Below are 18,040 nucleotides of genomic sequence, written 5' to 3' on the forward strand. Positions count from 1 at the left end.
ACTATGTGTGTGTGTGTGTGTGTGTGGGTGTGAGAGAGAGAGAGAGAGAGAGAGAGAGAGAGCGCGCGAGAGAGAGAGCGAGCGAGCGAGAGCGAGCATGTGTATATGCCAAAAGGCACATCTGGAAAGTATAAAGATTGTCTTGAAATCAAATAAGTGACACCATAGAGTCAAATTGTTTTAAAAAGACACTAAAACATAAGACATTTTCTTGTATAAACTGTAAATATTGAAAGCAAATGAGAAAGGGAAAAGTGCATTTAATGATTATGTAAGAATAAAATTTTAATGATTTAAAACAATGAAATTTTGACATGAATAATTAGCAAAGGCATCAGAAAAGACTGGTTAGTACAATTTAAGAAATAATTATTCTGGGCAGGGACAGGTGCTACATGAATCAGACCTGATCTTAGCATTCTAATGGAGGTGGGGTAAGGAACATATGCACAATATAATATAAAATCAATTGTGTTAAAGGCTACAAAGGCAAAATATTTTTGGATTCATAGGATGCAAGGACCTGTTCTGACTTCTGCATTACTGAGGATGGCTAGGACTGGACAATATATTCAAAACCTATGCTTGAAGGCATTGGAGAAGTACCAAATTAGTGAGGAATTTACCAGACCAAGATCCAAGGGAAGGCAGAAATTTAGAGAGGTTAAACTGGTATTTGGGTGCATGCCTTTTAGTTAAAAGAAACTAAAAGTTAGAGCAGTGTTTCTGACAGCCTTGCAGGACCTAAGGAACCAAAGGGGACAAATGTGTTGAAGTTCAGGGTCTATCAGAGGAGAAGGCCTTGGTAAAACTCCTTATACCAAAGTGGACTGAGACCCAGTCTTGGGTGGTGTATAAAGATAAAACAGAAGTAAACCAGTCCTCACTGGTTGCAAGATCTTCATGTGATTTAGACAATCTCAAGCTAAAATTGGAGCAAAGTAACACTAGAATGCAGATCCCCGTAGGCACCTGGCAGAAATAAATGTAATATTGTCTCTAATGATTGCACAAATAGTTTGAATATACAATGTCCAGCACACAATCAAAGATAAAGAGGTACATAACAAGACAAGGCAGTGAGAACAAGAATTAGCAGAAATAATAAAAAGTAGAAATAAACTTACAGATGCTTTGGATGTTCAAACTGTTAATCATAAACTTTAAAATATCTATCTGTGCTTATTATAGTCAAAGAGATAAAATATAAGATTGTTAGAGGAGTCTAGAAATCTTAAAAAGTGGTGAAACAAATTTGGAAAAAATCCGGAAGTTCTCACCTTGACAAACCCTAAACCAAAATCAAAAACTTAATGTTAGAGTTTAGTAGCAGAATGGATCCAGTTGAAGAGAGAATTAAATAACTATAGAAGATAGGTTACTAGAAAATATTGAGATGAAGTATCAAAGAGACGACAGATGGTCCTGAACAACCGACATCCACATGAACAGACATGAATCTAGATACGGACCTTATACCCTTCACAAAAATTAACTCAGTGGATCACAAGCTAAATATAAAATGCAGAACTGTACATTTCTAGGAGATAACATTGGAGAAATCTAGGAGATCTGTGGGTTGGTGATAACTTTTAGATATAACACCAAAAGCATGATCCATAAAAATAAAATCGATTAGTGAGACTTTATTAAAACTAAAAGCTTTTATTCTGCAAAGGCACTGTTAAGAGATTGAATAGAAAGCCACAGACCAGGAGAAAATATTTATAAAACACATCTGATAGAGGAGTATTATCCAAAATATACAAAGAACTCTTAAAACTCATCAGTAAGAAAATGAACTACCCATTAAAAAAATGGGCAAAAGACCTGAGCAGACACTTCACCAAAGAAAACAGAAATGACAAATACACACATGAAAAAATGTTCACATTATATGTCATTAGGGAATTGCACATTAAAACAATGAGATAACACTACATACCTATTAGAATGACTGAAATCCAAAAATCTAACAATACAAAGCTGGCGAGAATGTGTAGCACAGGAATTCTGATTTGTTGCTGATGATAATGAAAAGTGATATAGCTGTTTTGGAAGATAGTTTCAAAATTTCTTACAATGCTGAACATATTCTTATCATACTGCTGAGCAACTGTGCTTCTAAATATTTATCCAAACAAATTGAAAACTTCTGTCCATTCATAAGTGCCCCAAACTGGAAACAATCAAGATGTCCTTCAATAAGGTAATGTATAAAAAAACTGTGGTACATCCCTACAATGGAATATTTTATGAACTATCAAGCTAATAAAGACATGAAGGAACCTTAAATGCATATTGTTAAGTGAAAGAAGCCATTCTGAAAAGGCTGTATACCACATAATTCAAACTATATGATATTCTGTAGAAGGCAGAACCAAAAAGGCATTAAAAAATTAATGGCTTGGCATTTTGAGCCACATTTCTCTTGCTCAGGCCTGCTTCCACGTTTGAAAGTATACTTTACCTTCTAATAAAACTTCTCTTTTCTACTGTAAAAAAAAATAAAATTGTGGCTTACCTGAGGCAGTGTCTATAGTACATGGCAGCTACACAATGACTATTGAATGAATGAAGAGGTAAAAGAAAGATCTGTCGGAGCCCAAGGACACTCAAAAGTTTAGCAGTCCAGCTGTATTATTAAGCACCTTCACCAATGGACAGAGCCATTTTGCTAGAGACTAGCCAGGGAACACTCTCTGCCATGATTCCATATTCTTAAAAAGGCCCAAATGATCTTCCATGACCCTGATGTTCCTGTATGGCCTGACTCTAAAAGGAAAGTCTCCACTGGACCTTACAAATCTCACTACCAACTTGGATTCTCTTGTCATTAATTTGTGTTTTCCTAAGGAATATTTTGTCATGTAGTCTATGTTTGGGCAGTTGTTTGGGCAGTTGTTGAAATTATGTCTAATTATGTGATGATGGTAAATCATAATAATAATCACCTTCCTGCAATGTTATATGTAAGGATTTTGTGCATTTTAATAAATGTTCTAAGGTAGGAGAAAGGAGGGACTGTCATTTTATATTTGATAGAGTTATCACTATTGCTACCCAATTATTACGCAGGGAACAGCTCACATTTTTTATATCTAACCTGGAACCGTACTCTTAGAATGCTGTTTTCAATGTTACTATTAATAATAGCTATCTTAAATCCAGCACTTCCAATATGCCTAATCCACTTTAAATCCAAATTAAAATTTGATGCAAACTTGGGTGCCTTCAGAGAGAAGGAAAAAAATCAGCGATGGCAAGGAGCAATGAGAAGAGGGTGCGTGAATAGATGAAGCATGTGATTTTTCAGGATAGTGAAATTATTCTATATGATACTATAGTAGTAGATATATGACATTATGTATTTATCAAAACAAGAATTGCACAGATCAAAAGAATGAAACCTAATGTAAACTATGAAGTTTTGTTATTAATAATGTATCAATATTGGTTCATCATTTATAACAAATTAACACACTAATGAATATTATTAAAAATTATTAATTTTAAGAGAAACTCGTGGAGGGTGCTCGAGAAAAGGCAATATATGGGAACTCTCTGTACTATCTGCTCGAATTTTCTGTAACCTAAAACTGCTTTAACAAAATATTAGTTATGAAAAAATAAACATAATTTATCATATTAACAGAATAAAAAAGAAAAACCATATATTTACCTCAGTCAATGCAGATAAAAAGCATTTGACAGAATTCAACATTTATTTATGATACAAACTTGCAGCAAGCTAGCAGTAGACAGAAATATCTTCAACATGATAAAGAGCATCCATTAAAAATCCGCAGCCATCATCATAATGGTAAAAGACTGATCACTTGCCACCTTAGATGGGGAGTAAGGCCAGGATATTGTTCTAGCTACATCTATTCAGCTTGGACTAAAGGTCCTAACCAGTAGAATAAGGCAAGAAAAAAAAATAGAAGAAATTCAGATTAGAAAGGAGGAAGCAAAAGCATCTTTCTTTATAGGCAGTGTCATGTAATTGGAAACATTAAGGTATCTACAAACAATCTTCTATATTGTACAGGTGCAAGGTGGCAGGAAAAAAGGGCTAAAATTCAAATTATACTAGCAATGAACATTAAAAAAAATTTAACAAAAATCCAGTAACTTAAAGTCGTTTCAAAGACATGGAATACCTGAGGATATACTTAGTAAAAAAATAACAACCTTTTTACTAAAACCCCACATATATTTTGTCATTTGATTATAGACAAATTTACCAAAAGATGGAGAAAAGAGAATGTTGACTGTGTTCAGAGAATGACAAGGCATAGAGTTGGACTAACAGTGGAGGAAGGGGAGTCCTGGGTGACATATTTGGAAAAAGGTTGAAGCCAAATCCAGCTGCAGAAGGCCTTGATGCCAGGCTTGGACCTTGATACTTTAGTTTCTCGAACATCTATTTTGAACAAAGCAGTGATCTAATTGAGGCTTCCTTTCAGGAGGTTAATCTAAAAGCAGAGCACAGAATGAATTTTATTTGGTTAGTGGGGAAGCTGAAGATGGTATTCAGTAAAATGCCAGAAAAGTGGTAATAAGGGCCAGCACTGGACCAGTGCCTTGGGAAGAGTTAGATGATGACTCTGAAGTTTAAAACTGAGTGACTGAAAATTCAGCAGAACAAAGAAGAAAGAGCTAGTTTGGTACAGGGAGAAGCTGATGGGTTCAGTTTTGGAGTGGGTTAAATTGGAAAATGATGGCAAAGCATCTGATAGAGATATCTAGCAGGTTGTACAAGATTTGCAGTCTCTGCCCTAGAAAGGTCAGGTAAATTCCTGTGAGGAAGAGATCAGTGGTGAAAGAAGGGTCATCCGTTATGTTATTAAGGAAGAGAAGATTACGTGGAATAGAAGACACGAGAGAGCAGAGGCCAGTACCTTGAGACTCATCCTACTCTGGTGAGTGGAAAGAGGAGGAAGGAGCCAATGACAGTTGAGAAGCCAGGCACTCATATGTGGTGCTGCTGGTGGTGGTGGCATTGAGGATACTTATACTTATTCTCTTGTTAATTAAATTAACTTTAAATGTTTTTGGTTTTTTTAAAATTTTATTTACAAGTGAGGTTAAGCATTCCTGAACTTCAAGGTGTTTAATTCCTTTTCTGTTTACGTAATTTGTTGGCAAAATCATGAACAGAAGAAACAAGATTGTAGCAAAATAGCCTTTAAAGAGGCATACCAATATATTGAAAACCTGGCTTTACAAAAATGGCTTGGAAAAAAAGAAGAGAAATCTTATTATGTACAGCTTGTGTCTTCTGAAGTACAGTTTCTTTCAGGCTCGTTCTGCAGTCTGTGACTGCCATCATTTTCTGTGACCTCTACCCTTTTGCTTTGGGAATTTCTGAAAACTAAGTGTTGACCTCAAATGTGATGAGTCTAGGACAGCAGCCATCTAACTAACTACATGTGGCTTTTGAGCATGCGATATGTGTTTGGTCTCAAGTGAGATGTAAGTGTCAAGTACACACCAGATGTCAAATACTTATTGCAAAGAAAAAAAAGATTAGTATTTTGGCTATATTGGGTTAAATAAAACATATTATTAAAATTATTTTTGTCTCTGTTTTTTTTCAAATGTGTTCACAAAAATATTTTAAATAACATATTTGGTATTATATTTCTGTTGGACAGCACTGTTTTCATCCAAACACATGACTGAATACAGGACATTTTTCAGCATCCGACCTAAGGCTTTTGCTTGTGTCTTTTTTACCCAGTAAATGCAGCTGCCCTACTGTCACCCCTTATATTTCTACCTTTATATATGGGTCCATGAGTGTTACAGCTACGTGAACTCAGTGGAAGCATAACCTTCCTGCTGTGCATTTTTCCTAGAAATCATTTTTACTTATCCATTCAAATGTCATTAATTAGACAAATATTAATTGAGAACAATTGAGAAAAGCATTGTATGAGGAGTTTGTGGGGCTCAAGCACTTCCTGCCCTAGAATTCATAATGTGGTCAGGAAGATTAAACATATATAGCACTGTAGGTAATAGAAAATAAATTATGATAAATATCACCATTCATTGTTTTGGTACTTTGTGATTTCAGAGGAAGAAAGGCTTCATAGCTAAAAGTGGAGTTGAGCATGGGTAGGGTTTCAAAAGGCAGAAAATATGAGATAGGAAGCAAGATGTATGTGAGGAACAGAAATAGTAATTAATGTTAAAAGAACACTGTTTCTCTACTCAGCTACACTTTTGACACCTAATGTATGGGGTTTCTATACCAGGCAATTCTCCAATTCTCTTTGGACACCTACTGGGTGTACAACAAGTCAGTTCAGTTCTGACACTAACTACCCAGAGTTAGCACAGACTCCATAGGTTAAGGGCTCAGTCGCACATGATTGCCTTCACTTCAGACACTAATTGTGAGCAGTAGGTTCCTAGGTGACCCACACTTCCATCTGACTTTGCTATAAAACAGGGCTTCCTAAGACCCCCCTCCTCAGGTCTGATAATTTGCTGTAATGGCTTACAAAACTCAAGGAAATGTTTACTTGGTTTGTTATAAAGGGCACAGATGAACAGCCAGCTGAAGAGGTACTAGAGCAAGGTCTGGGAAGGTCCCAAGCACAGGAGCTTGGGGTTGGTATGGCTCACCCTTCTGTCACATGGATGTGTTCACAATCTCTGAATCTCTCTGAACCTTGTCATTTAGGGTTTTTTATAGAGGCTTCAGTATATTGGCATGATTGATTATTAATTCAATCTCCAACCGCCCTCCTACTTCCCCCAAAATGGGTGGAGTGTAGCTGAAAGTTTTATGCTAATTAAAGCTGAATCTTTCTGGCAACTAGCTCCTATCAAGAAGCTATCTAGGCTAGGGTCCCAAGTTGCCTCATTAAAACAAAAGAGGCTTCTATTGCCCAGCCAATTCCAAGGGATTTAGGAGATCTGTGTGAGGAACCAGGGATGAAGAACAAAAAAAATATTTCTCATAGTATCACAGATGTCTTCGGAAGTACAGACTCTGGTTAGAATGTAGACTACATGAAAGAAAATTGTGTTTTAAAAAACTAGGCAAGTAGGTAGTTTTTAGAACGTTGGGAGTCTGATGTTAATCTGATGGACAATGAGAAATCATTTTAGATTTTTATATAAAGAAGTTGCATGATCAAAACTATATGCAAGAAATGAATCTGCTTCAGGATGTAAGATAAATTGTGAGAGAAAAATACACAGTGGATAGCAATCTAGGTTATAAAGCAATTTCTTTAAAATAATAAGCACTTTGTGTGTCAGTCAGCTTATTCTAGGTGATGCAGCAGTAACAACTATAAAAGTTCAGTGGATTGGGACAACCAAGGTTTATTTCTCTGTTGTTTCATGCCAGCTGAGATCAGCTATGGCTCTGTACCATGTAACTTCAATCTAGGTTTCAGTCTGAAGGAAGATCCCCTATCTGGGACTTGTTATTATTGTGGCAGAAGGGAAAAGAAAGAGAACCATGCTGTTGCTATCAACAGCATACATCTCTTTGTCCACATTTAATTGGACAAAGGAAGTCACATGGCCAAACGTAATATCAGTAGGATTAGGAATTATATTCCTCCAACTAGAGGCACTGCTGATACATGGCAATAGGCTGGGATGTGTCATCTGCTTACAGGGAGGGCAGTGACTAATTTGGAACAATAATAGAATCTACCACATGTTGTCATTCTAAATCACATTTTCAAAAAACTCCCTAAAAACCAAAAATCTGCTAAAACAGTGCTGTATGTTTCTGTTGTGAAATTTTGACAGGCCCTACCTCTCCCCCCTCTCCTTCTCCCTGGCTTTGTTCGGAGCCAGATGTGCTCACTATAACTGCTCTAACTATGTGCTTCTAGTTGCCTAAAGATGTAGGTGACAGGATGTCAGGTTTCATGGATTACAGGCCCCAGGAAAAGATCTGTTTCCCTTATCTCTTCGCATTGATCCATCTCCAAATCCAGAACAGTGAAAGCCTACTGGGCCAGGCAAAGTGTCAAGAATCTCCCTAACAGACCTGGGTAACCCCAGGAGACAACTCTGACAGTCTTTCCAGTTTGATCTCAGGACACAGTAAATGTTTGCAAGCTCTGGACCACTTCAGGTCCTTCTGTCTCTGGTGACCTGGACCTTGGAGTCAGTCTAGCATCCTCTCTGTGGTGGACCTCCAGGCGTGGTCCAGCAGAGGGTGGTAGGCAGATGAGGTCAAGAATTGGTCTGGAGGTTCTGAACTAGATCTAGAGATGCTTTTGTAGGTGGTGTAAGGGTGATTCAAATTCAATCTGGGTGGTTTTTTTTTTCTTTTTAATGAGCAGCAATAATTATTTTTTAGAGACAGTAGATAGGGTTATATGGTACATGCTTATACATTTGCATCTTTTGGGCTATTTTTGTTGAAGAAATAATCTATTTGAAAATATCAAAATTACCTTTTGAATATGCTGTTGGAGAAGTTATTTGGCTAGTTTTTTGTTGTTGTTGTTTTGAGAAGTAATTAGAGCATAAAAGAACTAGAAATGCCACAGATTGGACATTTGTGATACCCCCACTCCTGCCCCTCAGCAACCATGGAAGCAGATTTTAAAAGTGAATGGGTGAGGATTAAACATGAAAGAAATGGAGTATTTGAAAGAGTTGGAATTGAACTACTGCTGAATAGAGGCTCTGTGCTCTGTCATAATATTGGTCTAGGATTTGGTAGAACTAGTTTCTATTTTCAAATTTTTGGAACTCTATGGTTTTTAGAGCATTATTCCTTTTGGTGCCTTTTTCCCCAGGACTGTTAATATTCATAACTTTCTTTTAGTCCTATATTCAAAGGCCGATCGACCGTCATTATTTCTTTAACGTCTCTCATACTTATTTCTTCCTATATTAGTTGAGAGTCTTTCAGCTAATAGTGGTAAGAACTCAAACTAGGTGAACCATAGTATAAATTACTCTGGGATATCTCAGAGAACTCAAGTACAGGTAGTGGCTGGGGTTCAAATACAATCATTTCTTATCTCCCTATCTCCTGTCTCTGACCCCATATGTGTCCCCTTCATTTCTCTCTTTCACTGCAGACCAGCTGTGTCTGCTTCTCTGGTCCACATGCTTAGAAACATGGCCTCAACATGTCCCAGATTTTTAGATTCAGTTATTAAAGAAAGACTTGGACTTCCTTGATTCCTAATCCAAAACTTCTGTCAGACACTTGGAACCAGTTAACTGTGATCAAGGAATTATGGAACTGTGAGTAGTCCAACTTGAGCACCTGTGAGTCTCTTCCCTGCCTTCTCCCCTGAGCAATCATATATATATGATTACCCAAGCTTTGCCTCTTCCAGAAACCTTTCCTAAGCCTCACCACACCCCACCCCACCCCACAGTATAATTATTCCTTTGTATTCCTGCTGAACTCTACACTGACTTCTATATATTACACTCTTTCCTTTCCTTAATTACTTCCCTCTAATAGAATGTGAGGTCCTTATAACTAGGGCACTCTTATTTCTGTCCTAACTAGCTCATAACAACTACTCAGTAAATGCCTATTAAATGAATGCAAAGATGAATTAGTTCTTTGAAGAGATACTTCTCCATGTGCCCTTAGAAATTCGAACTGCAATATAGAGTAGTACTTTCCACATAGTAGTTGTTTCCTACATTAGACTGAATTTCCTGAGATCGGTAACAATTCCTTACTGCTTGTAGATTGTCTTGCTTTGAGTCTTTAAAATGCTTTGACATTCTCACAGTCAGACAGTATTGACTGTAATTCCAGACATTGTGTGGTATGCATATATAGGCATGCATAAAGAAAATGGTAAGTTATATTGTCGAAAGATAGCAGTTACTTGACAGCTTTTTTAATGGGAAGGTGGTATCCATCAATAGAAGTTGCAAGTGTTAAGGGTGATCATTCTGGTACTCCTCCGTTGGTGTCCAGGAGCAGATGTGCTCAGACACAGGTGGGAGTTAGTGGTGGCAAGGCTGCTTTTGCATATAGCAGTGGTGACAGTTCTCTTGATCAGACAGGCTCTCAGTGTTGGGCTGGCTTTTCCTTTCAATTTCAGTCCAGCTTCTCCAAGATGAATGAAGACAACTTCTTTTAAAATGATTCTTCACATCTCTGATATTAAGAAAAAGATGAGAGAACAGTGTTGAAAGATGGTATTAAAAGGAAAATTTTAACATGACATGAATATACTACTTTAATATTTTTTTGTCTGACTCAGTTCTCAACACAGTGTGGTAAAATATGAACAATTTGGCATGTGTCTTTTATATTAATTTTACTCTTGACAAAGTTGAAAAGTAACCATAAAATATTGGACACTGGCAAGTCAGTATTTATAAAATGGGTGGAGAAATGGGGGTTGGTAGAAAGATCTTGGGCTCAGTTTTCAAAGTAGGTAGGTAGTAGCCAAAACAGACTCTTAGTAGCAGCCAGGTCTGCAGATGTGAACAGTGCAGGGAGAGGAAAATGACAGTACAGAATGAGAGGAGAGAGACACACACTCTTTAATGCAAACAAAGCAAGTTCACAGAGTAGTGTTTTATTTCCCCAGGGGAAGCCCTTTTGATTCTGGATTTAGGAGCTAGTGTGTTTTGCATTAATGCTTTTGACACCAAACTCAATGAATTGTAGCAACTCTTCCACTCATGGCCATATGGACCTTTTTGCCTTTTCTCTTTTCTCTGATTCAGCAAATCCTGAGCACTAATTGATTACTTCTGTACCTGTAGAGAATAAAAAAAATGAATTGGCACACTCCTTGGCTCAGGAAACCTCTCAGCTCAATGAAAATGTGAAGTACCTAAGATGGTGCCTGGTACATGGTAAATACGCCATAGGTGGTAGCTGTACTAGTAACTGGTGAGAGGAGCCCATCAGTAGATACTATTAGTACTAATAACACAACTGCCGCATACTGAGTCACTACTGTGTGCCAATATTGTATTAGTTGACATTTTGCTTAAATTCCCACACATAATTCAATGTAAAATGTGCAATTATTTAGGTAGACTGCATTAGAGAAGTGGAGCTGTCAACTACAACAGCACAGAGAAGGGAATAAACACTTCACAGAGAGGCAAGCAAACATTGGAGAAGATGACATTTAGCTATAGGTCTTGAATATTTTTTTTTTTTTTTTTGGCAGAGAGGTGAGAAGAGGGAAAGGATTGCAGGAAAGCAGAATACTCTTATACATTTTCTTTTGTTTTTTTCCCCTGGATTTTCCACTGTATTTAATATACCCAGAGGATTTCTTGGTCATTGGTGGAAGCTCTTCGAGTTGATGAGATGACTCTCTCTTTACATAATATATAGATAAATAAGGGAGCTTGCTTCTTTCTTTTTAAGAAAAGGGTGGGAATTTAGTAAGCACACAGATAATATCTGAAGGGTGACACCAGTCTTGTCACTTCCACACATAAAGTGAAAATGGAGACTTTGACAAAGTACTTGTTGTGTTTGCTACTATACTGCTGCTGAGGGATTCATACTCACTATGTATGCTGTTTTAAGCAGCCATCACATGACAATACAGATTTACAAGATCATTAGTTAAAAGGTAATTTACCAGGAAGTTGCTAATGATGGACAATAAAAACATTAGGAAAACCAAGGTCTTGCCCTCTAAGAATTAATAATGTAACAGAACAAAGGGGATCTCTCTCTCTCTCTCTCTCTCTCTCTCTCTCTCTCTCTCTCTCTCTTTCTCTCTCTCTCTCTCTCTCTCTCTCTCTCTCTCTCTCTCTCTCTCTCGCACGCGCGCGCGCACACACACACACACACACACAATATAGTTAGGAAATTCAGAGTAATAAGGAATAGTGTTCTTAAAGTTTTCATAAGGGAGTGACATTTGAGGTGATATTGAAAGATTTTAATGAGAAATTGAAAGAGAGTGGACTTTGACTCACTGTACAAAAAATCTGATGTATGTTGGGAGATATTTTTTTGCATAAAATTACATTATCTTGAGAAAAGTATTGGGTTAATCACTTTCTGCCTAGAGAGGGATTGTGAGTTATTAAAATGATTTTGAAAACATGCTTTTTAAAAAATTTTCAAGAATAATTATCTTATGTTTTATCTTTTTAACTAGCCTGTAAGTGATTACAGAACAAAAAACATGCCTAATACATATTTGAGTACCCTAGAGTACCTAAAACCAAAAAAGGTGACAAATAGGTATTTGTTGATTGCTTTCTGGTTTAAACATTTTACAATGGGAGAACATATTACAGAAAGCACACAATTCGAATGAATGAAAGGATATAGAGGTAATGCAGTTGAAAATACTTTTACTATTGGCTTTTCTGGATCAGGAAAATGATTACTGGATCACATTTTTTAGAACACTGATATCTTCTGGTTCTTCAAGGAACATACATGATTTTTTTTTTAATTATAAATTGAATTTTGCTGAAATGCCATCAGAGATTAGACTTTTAGATAAGAGTGGAGTTTATGCTGCATCCTGCTCCTAAGTCCTAGAACTTTGCCTCTGAATATAACACTCAACACATTTGCCTTATTAAAAACAGCTTGTAGTAACTTTACTAGCTGTTCAGCGATTTACAAAGATGCAAAGCTAACATTTTTTAAGAGATTGATGAAGGTGGAGCAGATGTGGACTGCAAGCTGCAGGGAATTAAATGCTGATATGAATTTTACAAGTTGCAAATGAAGAGGAAGGAGTGGGATTCTGAGAAGGTGGAGTCACATTTTATTGAAAACAATGAAGACAATAGCTTTCAGATTTTGAAAACAACTGGAGAGCATGTGTACTTTTGGCTTTTTTTTCTAGTTGAAGGCTCTTGGAAGACATGGGTGCCTTTACAAAAAAAGTTCTCATAGTGTTGATTGGCATTGATGAAATAAAAAATTTATACCTGGTTTCCAATTTGGATTTATTTTTTTGCTCAGTTGTATGCCTTAAGTCCCCCATCTCCCACACTCCAGTTATAGTGACTTCATAATGAATAGATGAAATGAGCATTTAGGAATTCTAATGAAATGAGTTAGAAGCACATATTTCTCTAATGTGCTAGCTTAGGAAAAATTATTTTATTTTTATTTGAAGTGGTCAGTTTCTAAGGAGTAACTAAAAAAAAAATGATTTTGTTATCTCTTGAAATAACAGTGGATTTTGTATTAGAAAATGAAAACTTCTATAAAACCCAAGAAAATCATATCCCCTTTTGTTACAAACTTTATGTCATTAAATTATAAGTAAATTTTGGCCATGAAAAGAAAGATAATAGTTTGTCAACAGTTTATAGTACTAACGAGATAGCTAGAGAAATGATTGGACTGCCTAATACAAAGAAATTATAAACACCTTTAAAACTGTTTTAGTAACAGCATAACAAATAATTATTCTACCAATAGTTAAATAATCATTGTCATTTCCTTGTGAACTACAAATCATACATGATGAGGTCAGACCTGTTCATCCATGTGAACCATGGAATGATGGTGCAAAAGAGGACCCCAGTGCTCATCTTGTGACAAAATCTGTTTTTCACCATTGATGGAACCAAGTTCTCCCAAAACATGCATCTGAAAGTAATGAAACATCTAAAAATATATCTTGCAGTTTGAACCTCTTCTTATTTATAACAGTCCTCACATCCATTCCATGTTCTTGTCTGCAGTCCAACTTTTTCTGGTATTATGTTTACTTATTGAAAATATTACGTCCAGTGGCTGCTCTGCATGAGGTACTGACTCAGACACCGTGAGGTGCATGAGACAGTGTTTCTGCCCCAAAAGGCTTTAGAGGGAAGATGAGACCTACACTGAACAACTGAGGTATAAAATAGGACCACATGTGAACTAGTGCCATGGGAGATGCGGAGTGCTGTAGACTTTCATGGAAGAGGTGATTATTTGTTGCATGATTAAATAAGAATTTTTCTATTCATTTGCTTTGAGGTTTTAGGCAAATCCCTCAGATTTCTGGGCTTCATCTTTTTTACTAGTAAATGTTTAATAAAATAACAACCATGACTAGTTTGAGGGATGGGCATTCTAAATGCTTGTGATCAAAAGTTTTGAAATTTGAGACAGGGAGAGGCCAGTATTTGACAAGCACAGAACAGTCGTATTTATCAGTACTTTTCTCCTCTGCAAGGTTTTAACACTTGTCTGAATTTTAAGTGGCAAATGCTTAAAATGAAAATTACTTACCTTTTTTATGAGCAAAAACAACCTTAAACTATTAACTGTTATAAATGAAACTTGGCACAGAATTTGAAATGATTATCATTGAGAGGTAGACCCTAAAAATTTGAGGTGGATTTCTTTTTATTTCAAGTAGTGTCCTGGGAATGTAAATCTTTAGCTTTTGAACTTTGTATGTAAAATAGCAAACTATTAAAAATAAATTTTAGACTGATATGGAAAAATTAACATGTTGGGAATAAATGATTATTTCACTTTTAGCAACTACTAAGAGGAATTCATTGAGACTCTAGAGGAAAACAAAGATACTTAAAAATTGGAAAAATATGGAAAAATTAACATGTTGGGAATAAATGATTATTTCACTTTTAGCAACACTAAGAGGAATTCATTGAGACTCTAGAGGAAAACAAAGATACTTAAAAATTGGAAAATAGCCTCTACCGGCCATTTAAGGAGAGTCGATTTAGGTCCAAAAGAAAGGAAAATAGCCTGGGAATAAATATTAAGTGTTATAGGCGCCATTAAAAAGAGGTTGTGGAATCTCCTTTTCTGGAACTGTTTAAAAACAATTCAGATCTTCATCTCTTGGGAGAAGTGTTGAAGTTCAGCCCTGCCTAGAGGTGAGAAGAGTAACTGAATTACGCCTGTGTGGTCTCTCAAGTTATTGGAACAGCGCTCTGAATGCAGTAAACATTCCACACGCGGTTGGCTGAAACTGTTGTTTCATCACTGTTTATTTTAGCCTTGTTTATTGTAAGAACAGAGTGAATGTTTGTATAAGTAACAAAATTGAATTTGGACTTGAGATTGATGATGTAAGTTGTGTACATATCTGGATCAATTTAAAAAATCATTAAAATACATGTAGTGCTGAAACTATTCAGAGCACAACTTAGTCTTGATGATGTAGCCAGTACCTGCTTTCATGTAAACTCTTAATGCCATTAATCATTCAATAAATAATTATAAAGCAACTACTTTGAACACTGCAGGATACAAATACAAATCAGGTATGGTTCCTCCTTTCAAAGAATTTAGTCTACCAGTGGAGATAAAACATATGCACAGATGATATACATGATGAGGGAAAAATAGAATAATTGGAATAAATATCACAAATATAGGATTAAACAGTGTTATGAGAGTTCAGAAAACTGGGAAAGCTAATTCCTTAGGATTGAACGAAGAAATGCTCCCTGAAAGCAAAATACATTGAACTGGGCCTTAAGGAGTCTGAAGCATTTTGAAGGGTAAAAATGAAGAGAAGACTGACAGAGGTGGGATTGTACCTAGAAACGCTCAAGTGCTGACAAATCCAGCTGAAGCATAAATAAGTCAGGGGACATAAGCTGGAAAGGCTTCATTGCAGTCAGTCTCAAATGCCAGGCCAAAATGCTTGGGTTTTGTTTGCTTGGAAGTGGTTAAGCATTAAAGGGTTCCTGTCCATGGCAAGTTTGTAATTTGCTGTTTGGACTGCAAAGGGGAAAAGGCTGTAACAAGGAGCCCAGGAAAGTAGCTACTGAGACAGGTAGGGCAAAGTTTGCTAAGAAGCACATTGAGAAACACTAGTTTCGAGGCCTTTTAACAGATGTTACTCAAGAAAGGGTCTCCTCACCAAAATTAACTGGAGAAATAAAAAAGTAAACAATTAAAAGGGTTTATTTGCTGCAGGACTTTTCAGAGCTTTTAATATTGAGATTTTCAGACAGAGCAAAATATACCATGTTTTAATATTTTTTCATGGATTGTCTAATGAGCAAGGGGTCCCCAGTCTCTGGGTACAGACCTATAGTGCTCTGTGGCCAGTTAGGAACTGGGCCATACTGCGGGAGGTGAGTGGTAGGCCAGCAAGTGAAGCTTCTGTATTTGCAGCCGCTCCCCAACACTAGCATCACTGCCTCAGCTCCACCTCAGATCATCAGGCATTGGATTCTCATAGGAGCACCTGGTGCCAAAAAGGTTGGGGACTGCTGCCTTAGAGCAGACTTTAGGGAATGTTGCCTCATGTATTTGACGATGGTGGCTAGAACATGAGTAGTGGTCACATGCATGGGAAACAACAATTGGATAACAATTTTTAGGCAGCATCAGCCATTCCTGGCACATAGTAGGTGCTCAGTAACTATACAGGACATCAATGTATACAAGCATGAATTACTGATTTATTAACAATACTTAGTCCAAGATTGCATGCTGAAACAGGAGAGGGAGTGGAGTCCAAAATGGGAATGTGGGAAGTTTTGAGCTTTGCTTATGCTGAAAACGGTAGCATCATGGAAAGTTAGGAGGAATTGGTTTAAATGAAAGTTAATTACTTTAGTGTTTATTGAGAAGCTGTGAGAGATCCAGCTGGAGGGTTACAGCAGATGCTGGAACTGTGGAATTGGAGAGAAGTCAGTTGTTTTTTCTCACTAAATGTGTCATTAAACATTTTTTTTTTTTTTTTTGGTTAAGATGTCTGCTTGTTTGAATTTTAGATAAATAGCAATTTTCATGTACAACTTTAATATAAGAAGATAACCATCAGTGTAGTCTAAAAAGAAACTTCAGGATTAACAAAGCAGCAAACCTGTAGCATTTGTTTTTTATTTTAAAATCAGACAGATACCAGCATCCTCATCTTCATCAGTGAATTTTATTTTTTGCAGTCTGATGTACTCACGGAAGTTAATTTTTAAGTTTCATATTTTTCTGTTTTATTCAGGTATTTGCCTTTGATTATTGCTTTTGGTCCATGGATGAATCTAACACTACAAAATATGCTGGTAAGTTGGCTTTCTTTCTGAACTTGACAGTTGGGCCTCTGGCCTCTTCCATTATGTCTGTTTTTTAAAAATTATTCTGGAGTTCTGTTTTTCCCATAAAATTCACACTCATTCTTTGCAGTCTAGTGCATGGGCTTGGGAGTCAGTAAGATTGATTTCAGGATCAGGCCCAGACACTACTTGCTGAGAAGCCATGGGCAGATTTTTTTTTTCAACCTCGTTAAGCTTCAGGTTCTTCATCTGTAAATGGGATATTAGTATCTTCAGAGGTGCTCCAAGAGTTAGAGATAGATAATAGGGAACCACCTCAAGCTGCAAGTGGTAGCTGTGGTGATTGTCACATAAGAAGAGATTTAACAGGCCGTGCCTTGTCGTTAACTTTCAGGGCGCACACTTCTACATAAGCAAAACACAGTGCGCTGTTCATTTCCAGGGTCTGCTCAGGCCGAAGCAGTCAGTGGTGCTGTGAATGAGAATTACACCTTCCATGGGGAAACACTGCCTCCTAGCCCCACATTTTGCTGATGTTCTTTCCATGAGGCGTTTTATCCCTATTCCAGCACAAATGATTGCTAATTTTACTATTTGTGATCACTGGTAAATCTTAGCCTTTCCTAGGAGTTAATCACAATTGCTTTAACCTAAGAGAGAAGCATTCATTTTAGTGGAGGAAGTCTTTGATTTCTTCCCTTCTGATTGTGTTCCCCTTTACTTGGATATATAGCCTTAATCAGTATTTTCTCTTTATCTTTATATATAAGAATATCTGCTGAATGACTTTCCCATTTACTTAAAAAATAAAAAAAACATGAAGGAAGAACGGAGGGGATATATGTCTTAAAAGATTAGAAGGCAAAAAGAAGTTACTTGCTTGTAAGGAATGTTATTGATTGCCTTTTCCTTGCCACATAAAGCAAATTTTTAAAACGTTATTTGATATATATATTTTTCAAAAGTTAAGAATTTCGAAGTAGGAAAATTTCTTCATTTATTCACATTGGGTAAATTATCCTTTATTTCAAAAACATCATTCCTGCAACTTCAGCAATGTATTTTGTTAACACAAATAAATAGTTCT

At 36.6% G+C, this 18,040-nt stretch overlaps 1 protein-coding gene across 1 annotated transcript in view; it reads left to right on the forward strand.

Moving 5' to 3' along the window:
• KIF13A (kinesin family member 13A) overlaps positions 1-18,040 on the forward strand; it is a 173,462-nt gene that overhangs the window by 75,654 nt on the left and 79,768 nt on the right. The window contains 1 exon segment of the mRNA XM_016155861.2: positions 16,902-16,962. Within this exon segment, the coding sequence (XP_016011347.2) occupies positions 16,902-16,962 (61 nt within the window).

This window comes from Rousettus aegyptiacus, unplaced genomic scaffold (assembly GCF_014176215.1).
Source record: "Rousettus aegyptiacus isolate mRouAeg1 unplaced genomic scaffold, mRouAeg1.p scaffold_m13_p_1, whole genome shotgun sequence".
NCBI classification, from domain to species: domain Eukaryota; kingdom Metazoa; phylum Chordata; class Mammalia; order Chiroptera; family Pteropodidae; genus Rousettus; species Rousettus aegyptiacus.